Here is a 17,313-nt window from a genome sequence, read left to right on the forward strand (position 1 = left end):
AAATAAAGCCTAATCTAGGATAACTTGTGCTTCAGTTCTTCTAGTCGCCCTCCCATTTTAAATCCCCGATACGTTAGTTCTCGGAATATGTAAAACAACAAGAAATTGTATAATGAGCTAGACAGCCCAGTAAGTAATAAACACCTTAACTAGTCAATTCATATAATAACATAAAATATAAATACAAATTACGATGAATCAACATAATAACATAATCAATTCCTTTTCAAGCACAAATTCATTAAAATTCGTATTTTTCAAATATCTATATACATAATCATAAATCTGATTCGAAACAAATCACATTTATCTCATCAGCCTTTAGCTACGACCACACTTATACCCTGTGGCTAGGCCAGAAACAGAACCGCACTTATACCCTGCGGAGTGGGCCAGAATACCGCACTTATACCCTGCGGAGTGGGCCAGAATACCACACTTATACTCTGTGGTGGGGCTAGAATTGCCAATGCATAACCCCCAATTGGTAGGGTCCAGAACATAGTCAGGCTGAGAGTTCTAAATCTAATGCACATCAAAATTCTTTTGTAACATAATAGATTTATCATAATCCAATCTAAATATGCATATACGATGCAAGAACAGTAAGTATAACAACAGTCCAAAAAATATTATTCCAATTCATATATCTATTTTTCATTCAAATCATCATCTTGTAAAATTCATAAATCACATATAAATTCATTATCAATTTATTCGATGCAAAAGTAATATTATATAAATGAAGAGTCTAGAGAAGGCAGTTCATTACTTATATTGAACGCGATCCACAACAAATCCAATGAATCTTACAAATTCCTCGCAGAACATAATATCCAAAAATCATATTTTTTTTTAAAATTCATCACAATATATATAAAACTTAAGTTTTAACATTCCCCCAGGGCCGACCCTGCCGAAGTGTCTAGCACCCCAGGTTCAGGTTCGGATTCGGGTTCATACCCGTAAATCACCATCCTTTTATTCTATTATTATTATTTTTTTCTTTCTCTCTTTCTTTTCTCTTTTTTTTCTTTTCTTTTCTTTTCTTTTCTTTTTCTTCTTTCTTCTTTTCTCTTTCTTCTTTCTTCTTTCTTCTTTTCTCTCCCGACTCCCTTCTTCTCCTTCGGCGAAACAGGGGGTCCCATGACACCCCCCCTTCTTCTTCTTCTTCTTCTTCCCTCTCGGTTGGACTCCGGGGCGACCATGGTGACCGGCTCCGACGGCGGCAGGAGGCGGCGGAGCAAGCCCGACCACCCCCGGCGGCTGGCGGCGGCGAACACGCCGGCGGCTAACGCATCTAGCCGAAGCAAAGCATCCCTTTTTGGGCCAAAATCCGGCGATCGGCCGGCTCAAAATCACCACCCACCATGGCTAATCACCAAGCAAGGAGAAAGAAAAAAAAGCTTACCTTAGCCCCGACGAAGATCCAGCGATTCTCTTTCTCTTCGGCGGCAATGGAGGAAGAGGAAGACTCGTGCCGAAGAAGACCCACCTTTTTAATGGTTCTCTCTCTCTCTCCCTCTCTCTCCCTCTCTCTCGGCCGGCAGCGGCTCCTCTTCCAATCCCTTCAATGAGAGGAGAAGCCCTAAAAAAGAACAGGGGAGCCGGCTTCTTCGGGATGGCTCCCCCCCAAACTATAGGCCCAAATAATTTCGAAAATCTCTCTCAGAATCTAAAACTCCGATGAGCGCTCAATTGAAATCTCCACTAAGCACTGTAAGCCAAAACCGTTAGAAGTCAAGAGGAGAAGGAGAAGCAATTAACGGTGGTCTAGTAGTGGTGATCGGCAAAACTTGTCGGTGGTGAGATGAAAGAGGTGTAGGGGTCGTTAAATAGCCGTTGGAGACTAGATTTTCTAGCTCCCATAGAAAATCGAGATGCAGGAGGAGTCCTACTCAAGTCGAACAAATCGCTATCCTTTTTATTATCCATCTCTTACTCCAAGTTGAACAGTCCTCTATCTTTTTTGTTATCCATGTCCTACTCCAAGTCGAACAAGACTTTCCTTTTTTCTTTTCCATCTTCTACTCCAAATCTTACATTTGGACCGGTCAAGTAGACTAGGCCCAGTTCCTTATTAGCTGGGCTGAGTATTACATATATTATGATTAAAACTCAAGCATATCTCAAAGTAATAATTGAATTATTAAAAATAAAATTTATTTACAATTAATGGGATATTCGATACAATTATCAGTGACCAAAACAAAAGGAAAAGAAAAGAAAAGAAAAGAAAAGAAAAAAGGCATTACTATAATTTCAGCTAAGTTGCCGGTTTATTAGCTTTGGGACTGATGCTGATTTACCTTTGAGTACAACTGATTACATTTTGACTGCTTTCTATTGTTTGGCATATGCCTGTCAGACTCTCTCGCTCGTTTCATCTTTAGACCCTTTTGAGGCCTTGCTTGCTCCAAAGAGAACATGCTTTCATCAATAATTGTCCAGGTTTCTATCTAAATTACAAAAAAGTCATAGCTTCTCCTGTTTATACCTTCATCAGGCTGCATCAATTTAGTCCTGCAAGATGGTAAGTCAGTTGTTTGAAAATAGATTCATAATGCTCAATAACCACAGACATTATAAAATCAGATTTGTGTAAGAGTATACACAGAAACTATAACTTAGAAATAACAACAAGAATTACGGTAAATAGGGGAGAAGTAGATAGAACTGATTGCGGTTCCCCAACATCTCTTTTGGCCCTTTAAGAAGTACTGCTTTCTGACCCACAATTCATGGCAGATATGAGATTTTAACTTAACACAGCATGATCTTTGAAAGAGTTAGACAGCATTACCAATTATTTTATCAATTAAGCCATATCAGACAACGTTTCCGATCAAGATAGAGAGAACAAGTCCAAGCATGCCTAGATTAACTTTTGAACCAGGGCCTACTCTAGGAGTCACACCCTGTTGCTTAGCAACTAAAGGTTCTAGGTTCGAGTCTTGGATGGTGATCTCTAAGAATTTGAGCCTAGATAATTAATAGTGTTGGTGTGTTCCCCTCCCACTCTCTTTCTCTCTCCCTCAAAATAAAAATTTTCAATTATCAACTTGAGTTATATGCTCTCATCCCCATTTAATAGTAGGACTTCCAAGCTTTTGTCCAGTAAAATTTCCTCTTCAAAGAGCACTCAGAATGACAAGCATACTCATGACGATCTATGATTCCGTGATCCATTAATAAGCACCACCATTTGCTTCTCCAAATTTGATCTCATTAATCCATTGAATAATTTTTTAATGGGGACATCTTTGATCATGATCTAAAACAAGGTTCGCCATACTGTACCGAACCAGGCCGTATAGAACATACTATCCGTACCGGTTCGGTACTAGTACACGGTATTGGGGGGCGTACTGACACTTGGTATGCTGAATCAGCCCCGTACCATACGGTACCGACATAGTGATAGTGTGGCACCGGTACGAGGTCCAATACCAATACAACATACCTTGATCTAAAAATTGAATGACACTTCCATAATGAAATCACCTTAACTAGTGGAATCAGATCTGTATTTATTGATTGAGGACCCAATAATTCAACCTCTGATAAGTGATCTCATAATGAGTAGATCTTCAATCGGGAGAACACTTTCTTGTTTCAATACAGCTTTTTTACATTTGAGAAGGATTCCTTATCCCATAATTATATATTCTTTAGTCTGCATGGTATTGGGCCTTATGAACTCACAAACTTATAATGCTTCCACTAATTTTTTATCTCTATTATAACCATAGTCATGATCATCAAGCTTTATCCCAACTATTTGTGATCGACGTGCATACCCTCATTCACCAAGAATTGCTACTTAAGGCAGCCTCTATTGTAATGTCACATCTTTTTGTCGCAACCTCCATTCATGTCAACGTTTATTCTCTACCTTGTCACATTTAATCCCCACACTTCTTCAATAACCAACCTTGAAATTAAACATCTTCACCTCTTTAAGGCCAACAATGAATCTACGAACTTACAACACTCTTTCAGCAACTGACCATGGATATTTAAAGAAGGATTCATCTACAATCCATTTCCGTTCCTTACCCCCTTCTCTCTTACTATTTGAGCAATAGATCAGTCCTTAGTTGCCTAAATTCAAGGGAAGGGGTTTTGAATTTCCAGATACCCCTAAACAATCTTAGTAATTACAAGATAACCAAAACAATCTTAGCAAGGTGATACAAAGAAAGGACCTTTCTTTAGGAGTCAACATTGAAAAGGAGAGGCAAGATTACAGCAAATCGAAAGAACATGACTGCAAAAAGCAGCACAAAAGATATGCTCCAAAGGTCTGAAACCACCCACAATTCATTACATTGTAATCAAAATGTCAGAACCACTTCGATCATTCTTATGTATTAATAATCACATAAGGAACTTACTACAGACATGTTTTAGTTTGTCCACTCAACACCTACCAATCTGAACAAGGATGCTAATACAGCATCCTTCTGGCAATCTACAGCCTGTAAATGGTTATTAATGAATAGCCAGTCGCTAAAGTCCTCACTATGCATATGCATAACAAAGATAAACGACAAAGTAAACAAAGTATGAGGTCTCTGAAATGATGCATGACAAACTTAGTATAAGTGCATAACTGTTGCAAATTGCAACATCAACATAATAAATTTCAGCACCTTCTACCCAACCTAAGAACGAGAACCGCTGTACAACCTTAACTTTTAAAAATAAGCATGCCTCAAAGAGGTGGAATGGGTCTATGCCCACTTATCAAGTTTTAGGATTAATTTATACAGTGATAGGCACAAACATGCAATTTACATTTAGATTTAGATTTAAAAGGATTTTATAATCTATTATTGGAGTAATGATAATTGAACATAAAAGGAAAATTTTGGAATGTAGAAAATTCATTAAAGAAGGAAATACTATATATAGAACTTGAAGGGATAGATAAGAAAACATAGGAAAGTAAAACAAATACTAGAAGACAGGTAAATTGTGCACAATTCAATGAAGTAACAATTGAGAATTATGGAACCTTCACCACCAAAATATGCTAGATGTTATGAACTTGAATTTTAGGGTGTTTAAATCAAAGAATAAGACCACAGAAGCTCTCTACATAACTACCAGTTTCAACAATTATGCACATTTCACATATACGATACTTCAATAGATTAGAGCTCTCTTAACTACCACCTAAATTCTACTTAAGTGATAAATGAGCAGAAATTTGAAAAAAAATATGGAGCATCAGCTGAAACTTAGAGATACCTCTCTTGCAAAACAACCAAACATTAACAAGACCTTATTCAAAGGAATAATGCACCAATATTCCTTATAAGCCAAAACTTAGAACAGCCAGACACCTCAAAAAAGAAAAAATCCTTGCTATTTTTCTCATGAAGCAGCAGAATTATCTCTGCATCATGTTGGTTCCAGCAAGCACAAACTGATAGTGGCTTTAAGGTTATCATGTCACAAACAAGGAATACCAATTTGTGCTCTCTCTCTCTATCTCTTTCTGCATTATTAAATGATGTAGACCAGTTCTATAAAGCCATTAGCTTGGGCCTTTGTCATTCCAAAAGGGTATCAAGGGAAAAAAAGAAACTCAATAGTCAATACCACTTGAACTTGAATTGTTTAAATATTCGATTGCAATCTTTGAAAGATTCTTCTTATTTAGCAGCATCTTCATCTTGGCTTTATGTTCATCTTGAATTCATGCTCTGTTTGATCTTGAGCTTCGCCATTAGTAGACAGAAGATTTACTTCCACAAAGACCTTGAAGAATCAAATCTCCAGGAATTAAACCTCCAATTATGAAACTCTTTTCTAGCCATGAAACACCAAAGGTTGAACCATTTGTTCTTGCTCAGCTTCCTTCTCCATGTCCTCTTTATCAACTTTTACTATGTTGTTGGCTCAATTTCATATGCGATAGAAGAGATAAAGAAGCCTCTTTCAATTCAATTTCTTCATAGGTGCTTAACAATCATAGGTTTGAGGGTAGTTCTACCACAATCATGCATGAAGAAATAAGTGCAAATGATTTCACTAAATTGCATGTTTCAAACACAAGACCATGGTCAACCATGTAGGTTGTTTTCTTCGAGAATAAATCCCACCAAACCAAGTCCTTGTGTTTCCCAATCTTTGATAATAAACACCAAAATCATCATGTCATTTACCTGATGACAATCTTCAAACAGTAAAATGGTGCTTATCATTGAAAAGTTTTTAGCTTCACAATCATCTCTTGTAAAGCAACAGCAATTTTCTCTAATTGCTAGGATACCCAGACTCAGAATCTTACCCTAACATATCAGCACTACATCATCAGAACTCTCAAATGCGTCAATCCCTGCAGTTGGGAATTATGATGGACAGGGGTAAAGGTCCCAAAGAAGCCAGAAAGAGAGGGGATCAGATGAAGGGGGCATGGGGAACCTACTTGGGATGAGGTGAGACAGTGGTGGACTATGCTGGGCGGTCAAAGTTGGCAGAGGATAGTGCAAGTCGCAGAAGATAGAGGTTGGTGATGAATGGAGAAGGTCAAGCATAGAAAGGTTGTAGGCAAAGGAGGCTGTAGCTAGTGCAGCATTGAGAAAGGAGAGAATGGGTTTGTTTGATGGATTGCTGTGATCTCATACAATCCAATTGTTTCATGGGCAACGCAACTAGTCATCCCTAGTTTGCTTTCCATTTGTTTATCAAAACTTGACCAAAAAATCTTTTTTTCCTAGTCTTGTTTTAATGCCTTTTAATTATAGTCTGTGTACAAAACAAGGCATATGCATGCAAAACATGCGTAAATGTGTATATAACAAGCATAACTATTTGTAACATAAGTACAACGAACACATCAAGGACTAGAAAGTAAAAAAAGACTGGCTCCTAGTTTTTAAATGACAGTCAAGTGAGACCCACAGTTAACCTTCAGATTCTTTTTAGCTGAGTTCTTGTATCCTAAGATACAGGGATAAGACAAATTTGACTCCTAGACGCAAACCAACACCTGATGCTTAAACCCTAAACCATGTAACATAGTCCAATTATTAATGATTGATGATAACATGCAGTAAATCTTGTTTTTTCCTTAGACTAGCATTTAGTGTTCATTCGACCACAATTAGCCAGCCATATCTTTTAATTCATCAAATTCCTCAACTAGTCATCACTCATTTTGGCCACTGCATTCTCTTTTAGCACATATATGTCTCGGCCACAAAAATCAAAACCCTTTATACGACGGTGTTGGCTTATACTCTTCACATCCATTGGCCTTATTTCATGCTATAGTCAAAGGCAGGCCCAAAATTATTCCGCTCCATATATTGGTTATTTGTAAGAATACTCCTTGTTCCACTTCAGGTTTCATCACCATTTGATGAGGACACTCACATCTCAAGAGACAAATCTTCAAAATAGATGCTGCATAAATCTTGAAAGCAATTTGACATGATTTGTGAACCAAATACCTTCCACTGGAGTTATAATCCGAGGCATGTTTAATGCAGAAGGGACTTGTGTATTATCTCCACCAGTTTGGCATCAAACTATAAAATTGTTGCATTTCAGTAGTCAAGTTGTCTTACAGAAAAGTAACAATCTGCTCAAATGAGTTCTCATAATAAAGCAGTAGTACAACTTTTCCAATGAAATCTTCATCTCTTCCCACTAAGCAATTAGCAGTTGTCCCGATATATGCAACTGATAATTTCGACTTTAAATGTAAGCATGCATTATCATGAATCAATGCTCAACGGTCTTTTTAGGATCATAATCAATTCCAAGAAAAATAGAAGATCTAGTTTCCAGCTTAATTGGAAGCATCAACTAGTGGTATCTTAGAATGCCAGACAGTTGTTTTCATAATTTCAGTAAATAAAATTGAGAGAGGTCTTTGAACAATTAAAAACTTGGTGATATGCATACTAGTTGGTGGCTTGATAACACACCATAACTGGAGTGATCTAGTAGTGAAGCATACATTCATGCTGTTGCCTTTACCCTTTGAATTCTTCCCCACAACATCTAGCTGATCATTACCTCCATACTTTCTCATCGTAACTAGATGAACTAGCACTAGGCACTTTTCAGTCTCTAAACTTTTGAAATGGTGATTTAATTATTCAATTATGTTTGTCTAGTACCATTTGCAAATGGTGGTTCATCCCAGCACTCATCCGTAAGCAGGCCATGGAAATTCTTGACACTTAATATGGCCAGGGAAAAAATTCACCGATGTTTTTGGTGTGAATTTTCATGCAACAACATGTTTATGAAATGATGCATGTCAGAGTTAGATCTCCCAATGCTGGGGCAAAAGGACTGGCTTTAGAAATAAAAAAAACAGCATATCATAATCTATACCGAAAGCGTTAAGTTTTTCGGTTGCTACAATAAAGTTTCAAGGGAAACTTCCAATGATGTAGAGGCTACAAGAAGTTAGAATTTGATCTAAAGCTCAAAAGAAATGATATGGCTGTTTATGCAGTAGGGTGAGCAAGAAGAAGTTATTAAGGAAAACTAATGAATAGGATAGAAAACTTAAGGTAAACTCTAGAGAAATTTAACCAAGTAGGAATCAACGAGTTAATAATTGGTAGTTTTAGACCAGCATGACCTAAAAATCATCTACACTTAAGGAATCATGGAATGCAGAACCATCCCGAATTGTCCGGTTAGGGTTGTACCAAGATGTGCCGGCGGCGGACCAAAACAGTTTTAGCATTCAAAACGGTAAACCAACAGGTGGAGGGAGAGGGAGAAGGAAAGAGAGGAAAGAGAGGGGGGAGGAAGGGAGAGGGAGAGGGAGAGGGAGAGGGAGGGAGGGCCGCCGGAGGTCGTCAGAGGGCCCCCGGCCAAAGCAGGGGCTCCGCCCTCCGGAACCCTGTTTCATTCGAAATAGGGGTCCGTCGAGGCCCACTTTTTATTTTGAAAATTTTAAATAAAGTCAGCAAGAATCATGTTTCGTTCGAAACAGGGGTCTCTCGAGGCCTCCTTTTATTTTGAAAATTTTAAATGAAGTCGGTGAGAACCTTGTTTCATTCGAAACAAGGGTCCGTCGAGGCTCTCTTTTTATTTTGAAAACTTTAAATGAAGTCGGCGATTCACCGACTTCACTTAAAATTTGGGCCCCTTTTTTATTTTAAAAATTTAAGTAAAGTCGGCAAGGGGGCCTCTCTTTCGAATGAAACAGGAGTTCGGAGGGGAAAGCCCCAGCTCCAGCCTTTCGAGGCCCCTCCGACGCCCGCCAGCAACCCTCCCTCCCTCTCCCTCGCCCTTCCTCCCCCTCTCTCTCTTCCTCTCTCCCGTTCTCCCACTCCCTCGCCCTCCCTGCTGTGTCAGTATGGACCCGGCACGGAACAACACGAGGGCGCAACGAACCGTGCCGCCAGCCGACCGGTACGGGCTCCGGTACCGACATAGTAGACCTTGTAAGGAATCCTCCCCTTAAGGCTCATTCTAACAGAAAATAGAGTTCTCTTAGCTTATATTGAATTTGCATCAAAAAGAAATGAATTTTTAGTTTTTTAGTTCAAGCCCTTGAAGTGTTCAATTAAAAGAAACCACCTTCCAATTGCAAATATGATTAGACTCTCATAAGCAATATCGACACTCCAAATGAAGCATCAGAAAGAAGAGCCAATAACACAATGCTATCAACCATCTGAACAAATGAAAAAGAAAAAAGAAATGCTCATATGCTAGTCAAAAGTTAAAACTTACAAAAGGATTCTCTTAGAATAGTCGAAAAAAACACTCATAGGAACTATCTTCTTTCTTTCCCTTCCTCCTTCATTCCTTGTCTTTCTTTCTTTTTTCTTCTTCTCTTGTTCATTTCTTCCTCCTTTCCTTCCTTTCATTCTTTTTCTTCTCACTTCCTATCTTTCTTCCCTTGTTCTTCTTCTTTCCACTCTTTCTTTTACTTTTCTTCTTTCCTTCCTTTCCTTCTTTCCTCCTCCTTTTCTTTCCCTACATGGATAGGTTTTAAAGTCCCACCCCTGTCCCAATCCTATTTTCTCACAAGAATAGGACAAGATGGCTGGCGCGCCCCCCGTTCTGCCAGGATCTAAAACCTTGCCTCCTGCAACTAGGGTTCACTTGCATCCGGTTGCAAGTATCCAAGCATCAACCTTGTTATTTTGACTTTGAATATTTATTTGTTTTTAAATTGAAGAAATTAAATCATAAGTCCCTTGCTCAATCTGTTCTCTCATGAAAGGGCATGCCATAACTGCAAGGAGAGGGAAGAACATAAGAAAAATTAGAAGCCAAGGAAAGAACAATTTCCATCCAGTTGAATATCTTTGTCAACAAAGACAATGCAAGCATCAGCTTTTTGCCCTATTTTTTCTATTTTTGAGAACTAGGACAGGTGAAAGCTCAGCCGAAATAAAATGCACGCAGGATTTGAACCCAAGTCACTTGTATCAAACCTAGTGATTTTAACAGCTGGGAGAGAGCTAGAAAGAGAACAAAGTTGGAGGTTAAATAGGGAATGAACAAAATGTAGAGGCACCTTTTGAATTTCAAAGCAACCCCTCCCACACACCCATGTACCAAAAAGAAACTCCCTATTTAATAACCACCAATTTCTGTAATGTATTATCTTAAAGTGAATACGAATTTCCCTCGTCTTTTACAAAAATTAAGCATCATTCCATAATACCCATCAATTCAAAAGAAAACGGCATTTTCGATAAGTTTTTGAACCCTCCAGTCAACACTGCAGGGGTACTTAGGAATTTTAGAAGAGAATAATTCAGGCTATGATTAAATAACAAGTATGACTAAATAGTAGTTTGCAAAAGTTAAAACAAATAGCAACTGAAATACATACATATGCAAAAATCTTTATTTGCATGATTCTCCAATTCTTCACAATGATTAGAAGCAAGACATCATCACTTAAATAACAAATAGAAAGTAGAAAGGTTACTAGTAACAACACTAACAAGAAATCACCTTTCCTCATAGCCTACGAACCTCCTAGGACCCTTTCTACAGGAATGAAGGGAAGTTCCAACAGATCCTAAGTTCAAAAATAATGAAAAACAAATAAGCAAACGCTAGAAGTGAAACAGTGTACATGTAGGCTAAAATGGTTGCATTCAGTAGAACTGCAATACAAAGTAGAAATCAAAAGGTATGCATGTACGAAATACAAAGTAGAAGGAAGCAAAATACACATGAGATACTGAACAAAAGGCATACACATGGGGCTCTTTAATCACATACCCTCACTTTGTGTGCAACTCTCTCTCTCTCTCTCTATTTATCCATCCATCTCATATTTTCAGACACAATGATTCATAAAGTCATGAGTTAAAATTCATCATAAGCATGACCTGTCAAGCATATCCTCTCGCTTGTATATCATAGATCTAAAAACTCTAATCTATTCTTAGGAAGTGACTACATCTAAAGCCATGTCACAGCAAATATTATTTTCTGAAATCAACGTTTTCTTACAAAAAAAAATATCAAATGATTTTCTTGCAAAAGGATTTCACCCCACATTTAAATTTTAAATAGCATCCATACACACAGAAGCATAGTCTGCCGAACCAGTCCGTACCGGCCGGTTCGGCCCAGTACCGACCAGTCCGCCCTGGAACCAGTACCCAGACAGCGTGGATACCGGTTCCAGCTATTTTAGGACTGGTACCGACCGGTATGCATGCATATCGGCTGTGTAGCAGTCCCGTATCGGTATGAACCGGCCGGTTCGCACCGGTACCCTTTTTTTTTAACTACAGCACACGCACTGTGGATTTTAAACCACAGCGCGCACGAGCTATGGTGTGAGAGCACGTGGCCCTTCCCTCAGGGCAGAGCGCCCCACACGGGCGCGGGACCGCGCGCAGTTCCACCATGCACGGCGCGATTCCACAGCTCGCAGGCGCGATTCCCCATGTTGGGCATCGCCCCGCGCGCGAGGGGGGTGCGATTCCACAGCTCGCAGGCACGATTCCCCGCGTTAGGCATCACCCCGCGCGCGATTCCCCTTCACGCGTGGGCGTGCTGCCCTGCGCGGGTCATAAATGCCACAAAGCCAGCTCTGGCGCGTCCGTGACCTTGCAGATGCGGCAGAAAAATAATTTTTTTTCTACCGCGTCCACGCGCGGACGCAATGCGAACCAAAAAAAAAATTATTTTTCCACGCAAGTCCGTGAACCTATATATATATATATATATAAACAAAAGACTGGTTCGTACCGGACCGGTTTCGATACGAACCGGTCTGGTAGGCGACCGGTACCGGTTCAGCGTACCTTGCACAGAAGGTTTGCATTAATAAAATGACAAGAAATAATTTAATATCTCTGACTGACCAAAATCTGGAACTTTGAAAAAGAATAACTAATATGTCTCTCAAGTGAAGTATAGTACTGAAAATTTGTAGACATCCAGATGAATAAAGAAGATGTGAAACAAAAAAGGACAGTCTAGAGATAGAAAAAGAAAAAAAAAACTGGAAACCAAAAACCCATATCGTATAATTTGCCTTTATGTGGAGTTAGATGCTACCTTGAAATGTCAACTTTTCTGGTAAATACAACAGCAAATTTGCTCCTGCTTCCTCATTCAAGCATTTCAGTACCAGATTGGTAAGAGCTCAGTCCATCATCTGAAATAAGGATTCCATAAGATATATCATCAGTGTTTGGACTATAAACTTAAGAGAAAAATATAAGAACCGAGCAAATCCCAATGAGTTTATATACCTTTCCATTCTGCCAGTTAGTACATGTTAAGAATCTGAATTAATTGCAGCTTAAAAATTGTATGCTTCCCTTAAAAAAGAAAGAGCACAGCTGGCATTGATGGATAAATAGGCTCAGCAATCTGTGGCCTTCCATCTTGGCAGATTCCCATCTTTTGGTTCCTCTATATTTCCAACGCCTCGGCATCTTATAAAGGAAATCACAACCTAGGAAGTAGTCCTCAGAGCCTCAGTACATCACCAACTAAACTCATCTCAATGCACTTCTCTTCTTTGGACACTTCTCTTGCCAGGATAACATAAGTTTGAAAAGTTGGTTTACAATCTTTGGCTTCCATGACATGAAGAAATTTCATGCACACATCTAATTTTCCATCCTTTAATAATCCATCAATGAGGATGGTCCATACGATCTCATCAGGATTCCAGTGCTGCAGAAGCATGTTTTCAAAAATATTTTGGGCCTCCTCCATCTTGCCAACTTTGCAAAAAGCACAAATCAGTGTCTTAAAACTGATTAGCTGTGGCTCAAAGCCTTGTGCGATCATTGTATTTAAAGTTTCTAAAGCAAGATCCACTTTAATATAATTTGAATATACAAGTACTAAAGAATTATATATCTCTTCATCTAGAGAAAATCCTTGGTCACTCATACTTTTAGCTAACTGATCTGCCTCAAACCACCTTCCTTCTCTGCATAATCCACATAGAAGAGTGCTATAGATGCCAATATTTAGCTCACATCCATATTCTGATAATTTCATTAATAGACATGATATAATTTCATAGTCTGTAGCCTTTTCATCCATGCTGAAACTTGAGACTGCATCCGGCAAAGCTGCAAGCTTCTGTTCCATCAGCTGGTGCTTCTTCTGCAATCCTTTCATCAGAACACCATAAGTCCGATAGTTGGGCTTACATCCAGCACTAACCATCTGTCTCAAAAGTGAAAAAGCAAGATCCACCCTACCTAACATAATATAACCATCAATGATAGCAGTATATGTGACCTGGTCAGGAACTAATCCTCTCTCTTCTATTTCCTGGAAGACCTTTTCAGCCTCCTCAGCCTTGCCTTCTTGGCACAACCCATGAATAAGAGCACTATAGGTGTGGAGATTGGGCAAGCAGTTTCTCTTTACCATCTCATCCATGATCTTAAGTGCAAGTGAAGTGGCATTGTTCTTACACAACCCATCAATCAATGCAGTGTAAGTAACAACGTTGGGTAACAAATCTTGTTCCACCATCTCACTACATAGCTTCTCTGCTTCTGAAAACAGATTTTTCTTGGAATAGCCGTTAATTACAGCATTGTAAGTCTGCACGTTTGGCTTGCAACCAGTTTTCTCCATCCTGTCTAATAAGGCCAATGCACTATCAAGCCTCCCATCCTTGCAACACCCATCTATTAGTGCCGTGTATGTAACCTCGTTAGGGCTCAAGCCATGTTCCACCATTTCTACAAATGCTGTGTGTGCCAAATCCAGCTTTCCCCCTTTGCAAAACCCACAAACCAGCTCAGTGTAAGTCCATTCATCAGGCTCGCACCCATTGTCTTTCATAAGATCAACCATCCGAATGGCATTGCTAAGATTACCAGTTTTACAATAACCATCTATGATGGTGTTATAAGTCACCCGATTTGGTGAAGGACCTACAGTCAGCATCCTATGGAAGAGAACCATTGCCTTCTCCACACGACCTATCAAACAAAACCCTCTTATCATCTCATTATAAGTTTGCGGATTTGGCAGGAAACCACGCCTCCCCATCACCTCAAAAAGCTTTAGAGCAGCTCCAATTCTTCCTTCATCACACAACCCATTGATCAATGCATTATATGTCACAGTATTTGGCACCAAACCATCTCTAACCATCTTGTGAAACAACCCGATCGCTATCTCAAGCCCATCCAATCGACACAGGCCACTGATAAGTGCAGTATATGTCCGAACATTCAGCGGGCATCCCCTCTTCCTCATGTCAACAAGCAAATTACGGGCCTCACTTATCCGTCCCCAGCTGCAAAGCTCCACAATTGGGACAGTGTACGTATGCACTGTCGGCTCAACACCTCTCTCCACCATCTCTCTCATCAATCCCAGTGCCTCGTCCACCCTTTCCTCATCACACAACCCATTGATCAAAGTGGAGTATGTGGCCGAGTTTGGCTCGCATCCTTCCTTAACCATCCAATCAAACACTCGGAAGGCTGAATCAAGATCTTGATTCCTGCAATGACCTAGAATTAGCGACGTATACATAAATGTATCAGGCTTCAGATCACACTGCAAAATCCTACTCAAAACCAATCCAGCCTCCTTGACCTTCCCATTCTTGCACAGGATATTGATTACAGTATTGAAAGTCAAAAGATTTGGCTCCACACCACTGCCCAGAATATGGTGATAAAGAATTAGAGCGACGCCGACCATGTTGAGCTTGCCCAGCTGGATCAAGAGCGCGTTGTAACCAAAAAGGTCAAACCTGAAGCGCTTTCCATTCAAGAAATCTATCGCCCGGATCATCTCTTCCTTGGTCTGGCACGATCTGACCATCTGGACGCCGACACGGTTGGCGGGCCGGAACATGCGGGCGGCGATGAGGCGGTTGAGGAGGGCGAAGAAGCAGTCGAGGCTATGTTTGTGGGAATGCTTCTGAGAGAACCAGCGGAACAACTGGAGGGCGCGGCGGGGGTCACGGTGGGAGCCGAGGACCTCGGCGACGTGGGCAGGAAGGAGGCGGGCGAGCTCAGGGCTATCGCGCCACCGGGGGGCGGCGAGGATCCGGTGGGCCTCGGCGACGATGAGGGAGGGGTCGGGCTCCGGGGAGTGGGCGAGGGAGGAGAGGAGAAGGGGGTTTGCGGTTTTGTGGAGGAAAGCGAAGGGGGAGAAGAGGAGGAGAGCTCTCACCATTGGAGACGACGATAGGGGGTTTCATCGCATGAGAGTGTGGGAGACGGCGGAAAGGAGAAGAGGGAAGTGAGAAGCCGGGAGACGGCGAAAAGGAGAACGTGGTCACTTGGAAACCACGGCTTTGGCATTTTTAGGCTGTGGAGAGAGGAGGAGAGCCGCTGGCTACGGAAACTTATAAGACTGCGAAGACTGCGGGGCAGCCTGGAAGGTCAAAAAGTCTACAGAGGGGTTCAGGACTTCTCTACTAAAGATCCCACAGATTATCATTAAGTGGCTTCCATGCTCTCAAGGATCTATTTGGTGACGTTACAACAAATATAATAGTCTTGACTCTATATTAATGTGTATGCGCATACTGCACGGAGCCAATGTTAATCTCATCAATATTAATGATCGAAGTTTGTGCATAAAATATTCAGCTTGTGAAAAATTATCGAGGGCACTAGTATTAAAAGAAGAAGTTTTTTGCTCAGCAATCACTATAGTTTATTACTTGCTGCACGGAGAAGTATTAATGATGGGAGTTTGTGCATAAAAAATCAGCTTGTGCAAAATTTTCCATAATGCTAGTATTAAAAGAAAGAGTTTATTGCTTAATATGCAACATAAATTTAATTATTGAAGTCTTTTATCTATTATAATTTGTCATATTGCTATATTGTATTTGAAGAATACTTAAAAAAAAAACGTGCTTCATGCATTGAATGAGTTATATGCTATAAGTATATAAAATTATAGATGAATGGTAGAGTTGGGCACTGGGCTAGGCCGCCCACGGCCCGGCATGAAGCGGGCCGTGCCTGGCACGGCCCGATAGCTACAGTGCCGGGCCGTGCCTGGCACGGCCCATTTAAGGGGGCCGTGCTGGGTCACAGGTTACTGGCCCGCGGGCCGAGCCCGGCACGGCCCGCTTTGGGCCTGGGCCGGCACGGCCCGCTCTAGGCCCGCGGGCCAAGCACGGCACGGCCCGCGGGCCAGGCACGGTCCGGGCCTGGGCCCGGCCCGGCCCGATAAAAATTAATGCTTCATAAATTTTTTTAATAAATTAATAAATATTGAAAACTAAGGATTTATGAATATAAAGCAACCTTAATGGTGGGGGGTTTGGCATAGACCCCTACCAGTTTATTAATTTAAATCAAAATGGTACATGAAGGGAGGTTTGGACCTTGGTCTGACCTCCAGAATACAATAAGAAAGGGCCAAGGTTTGGACCTTGGTCTGACCTCCAGAATACAATAAAAATGTACAATTATAAAAAATTAAGAAATTTTACTAATCATCAGTGATTCAGTGAATCAGTATTCACTCTTCAGTCTTCAGTAGTGTTTGTATCATCATCATCAGAGGATGTTGTATTATGTCCACCTTTATCTTGAAGTCTTGCCTCAGCATCCAACCAATCTTTGAAGCAGAGAAGCATCTCCACCGTTTCGCCCGTCATCCTACTTCTCTTTTCGTCAAGAACACGCCGACCTGCACTAAAAGCGGATTCCGATGCTACCGTGGGCATCGGTACAGCTAAAATATCGCGTGCAATTGCAGACATAACAGGATATTGATTTCTAACACTCTTCCACCAAGATAATACATCTAGATTCTCTATTTGATTTTCATCATATGCAGACTGAAGATCATTTCGTAAATAAAATTCTAGTTCACTACTTAAAGATG

General features: G+C 40.5%; 1 protein-coding gene across 2 annotated transcripts; it reads right to left on the minus strand.

Annotated features, from left to right (window-relative positions):
• Positions 1–2,125: 2,125 nt before the first annotated feature.
• On the minus strand, positions 2,126–15,855 carry LOC103714927 (pentatricopeptide repeat-containing protein At5g65560-like). 2 transcript variants are annotated; one of them, XM_008802398.4, is made up of 4 exons: positions 12,723–15,855; positions 12,526–12,625; positions 10,960–11,026; positions 2,126–2,523 (listed from the first exon to the last, which is right to left on the minus strand). In XM_008802398.4, the coding sequence occupies exon 1, from the start codon at positions 15,637–15,639 to the stop codon at positions 12,943–12,945; it is 2,697 nt and encodes an 898-aa protein (XP_008800620.1). In that variant the 5' UTR covers positions 15,640–15,855; the 3' UTR covers positions 2,126–2,523; positions 10,960–11,026; positions 12,526–12,625; positions 12,723–12,942. The 2 variants fall into 2 exon arrangements, with proteins under 2 accessions (XP_008800620.1, XP_008800619.1); XM_008802397.4 differs by lacking the exon at positions 10,960–11,026.
• Positions 15,856–17,313: the final 1,458 nt, after the last annotated feature.

The sequence above is a fragment of the Phoenix dactylifera genome, chromosome 6 (assembly GCF_009389715.1).
Source record: "Phoenix dactylifera cultivar Barhee BC4 chromosome 6, palm_55x_up_171113_PBpolish2nd_filt_p, whole genome shotgun sequence".
Lineage (NCBI taxonomy): Eukaryota > Viridiplantae > Streptophyta > Magnoliopsida > Arecales > Arecaceae > Phoenix > Phoenix dactylifera.